General features: G+C 32.7%; 1 protein-coding gene across 4 annotated transcripts in view; it reads right to left on the reverse strand.

Annotated features, from left to right (window-relative positions):
• The window catches only part of LOC105563178 (putative odorant receptor 85d), a 25,206-nt gene that overhangs the window by 6,161 nt on the left and 9,282 nt on the right, over positions 1 to 9,763 (reverse strand). Inside the window, exons 1-8 of one of the 4 annotated variants that reach the window (XM_012014549.1) lie at positions 9,273 to 9,735; positions 9,078 to 9,187; positions 8,761 to 8,957; positions 7,862 to 8,228; positions 4,318 to 4,704; positions 3,867 to 4,068; positions 3,588 to 3,743; positions 3,204 to 3,281 (exon numbers count right to left, since the gene is read on the reverse strand). In XM_012014549.1, the coding sequence (XP_011869939.1) occupies positions 3,234 to 3,281; positions 3,588 to 3,743; positions 3,867 to 4,068; positions 4,318 to 4,704; positions 7,862 to 8,223 (1,155 nt within the window). In that variant the 5' untranslated portion in view covers positions 8,224 to 8,228; positions 8,761 to 8,957; positions 9,078 to 9,187; positions 9,273 to 9,735 and the 3' untranslated portion in view covers positions 3,204 to 3,233. The other 3 variants (XM_012014550.1, XM_012014551.1, XM_012014548.1) reach the window with 3 other exon arrangements.

The raw sequence follows: 9,763 nt of genomic DNA on the forward strand, positions 1-9,763 counted from the left end.
TGCGGGTATTACATAACACCCTGTATAACGTTTTCTTTCTTTTCTAGAATCTCTGTTTGTATATGTAAGAAAAATAATAAAAAGAAAAATTAAAAATAATTAAAAGATTAATTTTTGCGTTATTTAAAATAATAAAGCTTGATAAAGTGGTAAAAATTTTCTATGTATAATACGTATAAAATGTAATAATTGTATATAAAATATGATTGAATACAAGCTATTGTATGTTTAATCGGAATCGTTTTACTTTTTGTAAAGAAAATGGTTTCAGTTGCAAAATTAAGCAAAAGTTATTTTTACTCTTTTCCTTATTATTTTTTACTATATACAAAAGTAGAGGGTATACAAGAGAAAGAGAAAATGTAGATACGGAGATATTTTGTATGTAATTATACATGAATAATTTTCTCTCGGGATTTCAGCGAGTGTGCGGTGAGAAATATTTTCGGAAACGTCTTTTATTGTCGCCATTACACACAATATTATAAATGGCTACCGATTTTACAATAACAACATACACATGTAAACACAGATTTATTTATGATTGTACACTGCTCAATTTATTTGCTTAAAAACTCGTAAAAAATTTTTAATTTAACTAAATTTAATTCAGTTTTTCTGATTCGATTTATTTTTTGTTTTCATTTTATTAGATATTTGTTTATATTGTCGACTCACTGATCGATTTACTTACTTACTTAATTGATTTCGAAAATTGCATTAGCGCCTGGATATACTAACCTGATTGCTTGATCGAATTTCATCTCGATATCAATCTCATCTTTGTCGCGGGCTCTGCATGGTTCCTCTTGCAGTATTTCGATTAAATTAATAATTTGAGCGCGACGGGTTATAAGAGTAATCGCTTTGATATTTACGGCGATTACCGAGAAAAAAAGAGAAGACTTCGAGGCCAAGTCATCTATGTTGTCGATAACGAAGATGATATACATCAAGTGAATCAGAAAGTTATACATCATTAGATACAGCGCCACGACAGTGTACACGTTATATAGCGATTTGAAAAGTTTCGAAGACCATTGGACTGGTCGCCACAAACCAACAATGGTAAACAAGAAGAAATTGAGAGAAAGTATCTTGATTTCCATAGTTGCTACAATCAAAAGCAAGAGAGATAGAGTTTCTTATTAATTAATAAAAGTATTCTCATAAGTAGCCTCACGCCAAATATTCTTACGACATAGTAACAAATAATATCGCACTGTCGTTTTTTATGGGAAGAGAGTCTCACTTTTGAAAATAATACAATTAAAATATATTCGAATGGTAATTTCAAAAATTCGTAGAAAACGAATTTATGAAAATATTTCCGTAAATCTCCTTCTTTCATATATCCTTGTGCTTGCTTTATGAAAACACCTTATAATTAATGTTAATAACAAACCACATTTACTAACGTTTATATCCGTATCGATAAAAAATTAGTATATAGTATTGTGCCAACGTGCACGTGCGACAAAGGTTTGTAAGACACTACGGGCAAGCGAGTTTGCGTTAACTACGTCAACCCTATACTACTTAAAATTAACGACGTATTAATAATTTGACGTCGTGGTATCTTGTAAATGCCTTATTACGGCCTTAGAGTTGTAACAATAACAATGTAATTACATGGAACTGAAGAATGTCAACTTTTCCTCTCCCTCAAGCAACGCCAACATATTGTCGTTTTCTCAGGAAATAAATTACATTTGCGTAGAGGTGAATACCGTACAATTCTCGCAAGTAGCATTATTAATAAGTATTCACATGTGTGAATCAATATCTCTATAATCATTGTGTATAGTTATTCTTTATAAGTCTAACGTTAAGTGTTAGAACATAACGATATTTCATACATTTCACACACACGCACATACAGGCGGCATGTACGACAATTCCTTATAATAATTTTATTAAAGGAGAAAATATCAGTTAATTTCTAGGGGTGCATTCCACACAATGCTCCGTTATACAATGTCCCTATAATTATCAAATCTATTAATAATATTAATAATATTATGACGTTTGTAATAACGACCAATATTCACCCTCCGTTGTCGTATAATTATACTCGCGCGCGCGGTTCTAGCTACGCTTATACTTTGCGCGAGACCCTACCGTGCATGGTGGAAAGATATAAGGTGAGGCAATCCTCGTGACGAGTTTCGTTTCGTTCTGCGCATCCCAGGTTTGGTGGGGGATCCGCACAGTTTCCGCCAATCGCTAGCCAATTTTTCGTTGAAAAATACAGAATTATTGTTTATATTCTACGATAAGTTATTTATTAATGTAATTAATGTATACATAGTGTATTGCCGAAGGACAAATAAAATTTTACAATTGCTGTAAAACATTAAATACATAAAAGGATGTCTTCAGAATCTGTAAAGTAAAATCGGAGTTCAGTACAATGCAAGGACTATTTTCTTATTCAATTAAAAATTTTTCTTCTCGTTTGTTAATATCTCATTACCTTATAAATTACATAAAACAGAAATTCTACATTGATGATATTTGGAAGAAATAACGCCTTAGCTCGCTTTAGCACACTTAAAATATTCCGAAAACTAACCGTTTTCCTTGATAGTTGGTAACAGCCGTATACTATGAATGTAATGCGAATAGTCGTAAGCTTACACATACATGACGTCTGACTATAGGGATGCATTCGCGTAGTGCGCTGTTAGAGCCTTCACACACACTTTCTATAAGACGTAACAGTAAGGTTAGTCGAAACCTTCCTGTTGCGTCTTAGAGAATATGGGTTTGAGCCCTTAATACTAAAAGTCTTCTAATTTTCTTTGACATGTAATGAGCAACAAAGATAGACTGGTCCTTTCAGCGCTAATAGTGGCTCCGCGAACGTATCTTGGGATTCGTATTTCATTTACATTTTCCAACTGATTATCAACTGTCAAGGGATAAGATTAGTTTTCGAAATAATTTATAGCGAAAGCAATTTGTGTCTTTTCTTCCAAATATCTTTATATGTGAAAATGCAAGCATCTCAGCATGTCCAAAACGAAATCTATTACAATTTATTACGAATTTAATTACAAATTTTATGCAGTGCCATTCCGTTACTTAAAGTTCGCATCTGTAATGCATTGACAAATTCGCACGCTAGTCATTTTTGTTGAAAAAATCAGCAATTGTTATAAATATTCTATGAGAGCCGATTTATTTATGAAATTACTTACTTGGTGTATTTCCAAAAAACAAATGAAGCTTCACAATTGTTGCAAAATATTAAATGCAGAGAAGGATGCCTTCAGAATCTATAAAGTAAAATAAAAATTTAGTAGAGACAACGTGCAAAAAACATTTAAGGAATCTCGAACATTAGAACTGCTATAGCGAAAAAGTCACTGATTTATAATATTTTAATAAAAAGAGCTCAAATACTAGTACAATTTTATGAGATTTTCCGTGACTTTCTTATGAATGCGTAAATGATTAAATTGATCAGTCTACTTTTCCCTTCTTTTTGCTTACTTCATTTACTTTATTCTCTTTGTTTTATATGTACAGAGTACTTAATTAGTGGAAATTAATCGACAATAGTTTTTAATTTTCATACTGACGTTGGCAAACGATTCCAGAGACAATGTCACCAAAAAACTGCTGGTAAATTTGATAGGTCTTGTGCTACGTTTCATAATCATCAACAAATCTTTCTGTTCGCTACTTGTCATCAATAACCAGTCCATATTATATATCTCGTCGCTGAATCGAATACTCTGCGTAAATAATAACGATCAGGATAATTGCCATTAGAACTGTCATTAGAAAACACAATTTGTTATCGTAAGAAAATTCTTATAAAACATTCTTTTGTTCAAATCTATATTTTTATAGACTACCTTAAGTGTAACTTCGTTTCCGGCCCAGCAATAATAAAAAATCTGCACAAACATGCAAAATGTGTAGACGGTTAAGGTGGCCATGGTGGTAACTGTGATATGGAAAGACAGATAGTATATGGTTGAACAGAGTACCAAAGCGCTGGTACTAAATTGAACAAAGATCACTTGGCTGAATATGTCGTTAATGAATTGTGCAAGTCTATAAATTAAGATATAAATTAAGATATAAATTATATGTATGTTGCGTCATAATTACATACAGCTAAAAAATTACAAGTTAACAAACGGCAACGTGTTAATTAAAGGAATATAAAACATCCGCTAACATGATAGGCGAGATATTTTGATCTCAGATGATACATGTATGTATACTCGTATATTGAATATTATTTACCATATTTATTAAAATAATGCATACATAAAGTACACTATTATCCATTTGACAAACCTGAATATACATAGGTGATGGGAAACGTGTTCCGATAATCTGCTCCTTTTTCCCAATATATTATTCGACGAATTTGTCCAAATGCTCTTTTTCTCACTATGTTTTATCATTTTCTGAAGGCGATGCTTTAGAATTTCGAATCGTGCGCATGTTTGTAAGCAAAATCCTAATAAGGTAGTTTCTGTCGCGACGTTTATAATTGTGCCAAGAATTACACCTACAATTTCTTGAATAGACGTCAATAAGAATATAAGAAATGAAGTGCAATCCCAAGGTACCGACGCGAATCCAAATGGTATCTGGCCCTCTAATATATAGAGTATCCCTCCTATCACAGCGCTCGTTATCGAGAACGTACACAAGATTATGTATCGCATAGAATATGATCTACATTTAAAAAAATACATAATAAATATATAATATTCGGCATATGTACAGGGGGGTAAACAAAATAATATCATCTTATATCGTAAGTTTTTACTTGTCGACAATCCTGACAACAAATAAATGATCCGATTATCTTTTGTTTCTCTCTTCACTAGTTTAGCCGTCACTTTTAGCGCGGTAGTTTTGTGTTGTTTGGACACACAGTCCTACACTGAAAAAAAAAATTTTGATGAATTCAACCAGTCGTCTGTTAGAAAATGGACGAATCAGAATTCTTTTAGGATTTACCAGATGTGTAGCGAAGTCTAACAAACTTCTATCTTTCATGACCAGAAGTTTGCTAGACTTCACTACACATCTGGTAAATCCTAAAAGAATTCTGATTCGTCCATTTTCTAACAGATGACTGGTTGAATCTATCAGATTTTGTTTCAATGTAGTTAAGCTCGTTTTCACCAAACCTTACCTTTAATAATTAGAATTCGTCAATGTCGCCAATGGTAACTATCAACGTTAGTGTTTTCTTGACCATATCCGGCATTTTTAATAATACAGAAAATGTATTGCGAAAAATATTACCTATGCTGTCATAATTGTGGAGATTACTTTTAAAACGTAAAAAAAATTGAGCTGTTTTAATTACAGATACTCCTACTAAACGAGCACCAATGATTTGTCCTCGTTAGAAGTCTAATAAGTCACTCCTTTTACCGTTCGCTCGTACTAATCGTAGCTGAACACAACGTATAATGTACTGAGTCACAACTTGGAAGGTATAATTAGTGAAAAAAAAAGATAATCGCAACATTCATATACTTACTGTCAGGGTTGTCAACATGTAGAAATTTACGATGTAAGACATGGTGTTCATGTTATTTTGTTCACTCCCTGTATAATAAGGACGGACAAGAGCTCTCAAAACTACATTAATTGAACAACACTCTCCGAGAAAAAATTGTTTAGGTATAAAGGAGAAAAACATATATGGATATATATTATATGTAATTCTACATATAAATAATTTTCTCTCAGGACTTCTGTGAGCGTGCGACAAAAATGTTATCGGAGATTTCATTATCCGGTCGCTATTGCGCACAATATTGTAAATAGCTTTGTAAAAACCGTTGACACTACAATAACGAGATATACATGGAAAACACTTGCGATTGCATAACAACGAGCCTATTCACAGTTCAGTTTATTTGCTTAAAATCTCGTGAAAAAAATTTAAAATTCAATTAAATTTAGTTCAGTTTGTTTAGTTCAATTTATTTATTTATTCCCACAAATGTCTATACTAACACTTAGATCGCAACATGCCACATTTGGACTCGTACTGCGAACTTCCGATAGGGTTTCCGGTGTACGTGGAAAAATGGCCGCTGCTATCTTATTTAAAACAGTTATTACGTACGATATTAAAATTTTTTTACAATTATTGTTTACATATAACAATTTATGTAAATTAATTTTAAAATCTTATTTTTGATTAATAAAAGAATCCATTTAAATGTGGAAAAAAATTAATTTAAAAACATTATTAAACACACATATGTATATATATGTGTGTATATAGAGGCAATGGGAAGAAGGTAGGATTAGGGAAGTATAATAAGAGATACAGAGATTTAAGCAATGCGGAGGGGAGGCCGAGATACTTAGAGTTTAGAAATATAGATATGATGGGAAAAGGTAAGGAAATTAGAGCGCTGATAAGATTAAGATGCGGAAACATGGAGGAAGATAACAAATACTAGTTGGAACAAGAAAATGAACGAAGAATATGTATATTTTGTAAGGAGGGTAAAGATAATATAGAGCACTATATGTATAAAGGATTGTAAAACGACGAAAGACTGGTTTTTAGAATTAGGTAATAGTATGGAAATGAAGTTGGAAAGATTATATAACGATGTAATAGATGAAGATAAAGGAAAGATATTATGTAAATTATGGAAGGAAAAGAAAGGCAAAAAAAGATGAGCTAGTCATTGTAGAAATAAGAAATTAGAAGTAAGAAATAAGAAGGGAAAGAGATTAGGGGTTATAGAGATTAGAAAGAGTATGAATGAGAGTATGGATGAATGAGTGGTTAAGGAACTATTGTAAACCAAGTCCCACTTTCTGGCTGTATGCTAAAGGTAATAAAGCATATAATAAATAAATATACATGTGTGTATATATATTTAATCAGAACGTTTTATAAATTTTACCATGTTACATACATATTTATAAGAAAAGAAACATATAATTTAAAATATGAAATTAAAATGTGTAATTATCAGAGAATCAATTGAATGTTTTTCTTGTGATATTGCGAATGTGGTTGGGGAATTAACGACTGAATATTTCGGTAAAGTTTGTGAAGATTCATATTCAAGTATGTTGGAGGATATCGATGGAACTGCATTATAATTTAAGAGCATGCACCTTTTACTGTGTCATAAAATCCTTTTGCTAAAAAAGTGCAGAGCACATAACATCAAATTTTTCGGGTTTACAATTCAAGTCTCCATTATTTTGAAGCTATTTCTTTAAATGGTCTTCTCTTTTAAGTGGAAAGCTAAAAAATAAAAAATTGCATTTATATCGTAATCAAAAAATTGCATTAACTGCTATTTACTTTTGTGAAATATTTATTATAAATATCTCAGCAAGCACATTGCAGTAACGTTGCGGTACTTTTGCAATATTGCTGTCATGATAACGTTGCTACATTGTTACAACATTGCTGTAATGTAACTGCATTGTTCTGTGTTTGCTGGGATGACTTACCCAAATAGACTAATACCATCTTTTGCTCGCTTGCGACACTTCTTGATACAACAAGTTGCCGGCATTTTTGTTTTTAAAAAAGATTTTCCTGGTTTTACGACAGCCACACCGACACACACGCTGTAAATGTAGACATCTGTGGCTGTAAATAAGACGCACACAAATAACACACTTAGCACACATAGGACCACTGCCACTTTCCGACTTGCAATCGGAAACCTCGTGCGACGCATGTCCAAGGTCCAAAGTAGCGAGTCTAGGTGTTAGTATAGAGATCTCTGTTCGTTTCTATTTTATTAGACAGTTTATATTATCGACTCACAGATCGATTTACTTGCTATAAATGACTTCGACAATCGCATCCGCGTTCGGATATACTAACCTAATAGATCGATCGAATTTCATCTCGATATCAATCTCCTCTTTGTCGCGGGCTTTGCATGGTTCCTCTTGCAGTATTTGGATCAAATTGATAATTTGATCGCGACGGGATATAACAGTAATCGCTTTGAACAATAAGCTGGTTAATGAGGCGGAAAAAAAGGAACACGAAGCCAAGTCTTCAAAGTTTTTGACAACTAAGATGATATACATGATGTGAGTCAGCACAACATATATCAATAGGTACATCGTCAAGAAAGTGAACACGTTGTATAGCAACTTGGAGCGTTTTGAAGACCATTGTACTGGTCGCCACAAACCACTGATGGTATATAATAAGAAGTTGAAAAACAGTATCTCCATAGTTGCTGCAATCAAAAGCGATAGATTTTCTTATTCATTAAAGAAAGTAAATTTATAGATAGTTTTTACGTGGCGCTTAACATTCTTACTACGCAGTGATAATTGACGTTGCTATATGGAATGTGAACTTCTCTTTTTTGCAAATAATCTATTTCAAATGTATTGAAATGCGTAGAAAACTATTGTGCGAAAATATTTCTATAAATCTGTTCTTGCATCTTTGTGTGGTATGCTTTGTGCAAAAAATTTATAATAATTAACAAAACAAATAACAAACAACCTCAATAACTACACAAAATCACGTTACTACTAACATTCGTCTACGAATTGATAAAAAAATTAGTATACAGTAGTGTGCAAACGTGTGCACGCGAGACAAAGGGCTCGTAAGGTACTACGAATAAGCGAGTCTGCTTCAACTTGATCTACCCTGTGCGACTAAAATTGACAACGGATTAATAATTTGACGTCGTGGCATCTCGTCTACATTATTATCGGTCTTACAAGAGTTGTAATTATAACGATACCATAGCATACAATTTAGGAGTGTTATCTCTTCCTCCAGGAAATGTCAACATATTGTCGCGTTCTCAGGAAGTGAATTATACTTTCATAACTGTGTCTACTATAAAATTCTCTCCGGTAACATTATTACTACGGTCACATGTGTAAATCAACATATTGATGTCTCCCTCGAAGATTTACACTTTGCAAAATAACTGTTTGTAATTATTCTGAAATTAAAACTTAGCATTATTTCAGACACATTTCAAATATACATACGCGTGTACAGACGCACGATAATGTCTCGTAGAGAACAAGAATCGTAATAATTTATTAGAGGACAAAATTACCAGTTAATTTTCAGGAGCGAGGCTCGCATAATGTTCCGTTTTACAGTACCTCTATAATTATTATCAAATCTGCATTACGACGTTCGTAAGAACGACTACCAGTCACCCATCTGTCATCATATAATTATACGTTTCGTTACTTGTCTCCTGCATACCATGTTTGAAAACGAGTATTTACATGTGTCGAGTCTTTACCTCTCGAATCGAATAGACAAGATGTCGATTTTCTTCATATTCTGTCACTCTCATAGAAACAGTTTCGTTGTTATCATTGAATCTCAAACGTATGTGTGTTTTTTAACAATGATTCCAATTTTTTAAATATATACACGTGTGTACGTACGCTTAATAATGCTTTATAAAGTACGAAAAATTCCAAGAATCATGACAATATTTTCTAGAGGAGAAAATTTGCAGGTAATTTTCCGAAGTGAATTTTGCATAATGTTCTATTCTACAATCTTTGTCAAAACATTATTTTTCAAAATGATGTAACAGAAGAGATATTCGATAGTGTTTATTCGGAAAAGTTTACAACATCGGTGTGCGGAAAAAATCGAATGGGTGAATTTGTTCGATTTGTCTGTCATACGTATGGGTGTTTCTTGGCTGTTGTTGCCCATTCTACACCTAGGGATGATCCTACTTGTGGCTCATCCGATACTCGCTTCTATACCTAAAGCTAA

This window comes from Vollenhovia emeryi, unplaced genomic scaffold, assembly GCF_000949405.1.
Source record: "Vollenhovia emeryi isolate VEMERY1.0 unplaced genomic scaffold, V.emery_V1.0 DF939180.1, whole genome shotgun sequence".
NCBI classification, from domain to species: Eukaryota; Metazoa; Arthropoda; class Insecta; order Hymenoptera; family Formicidae; genus Vollenhovia; species Vollenhovia emeryi.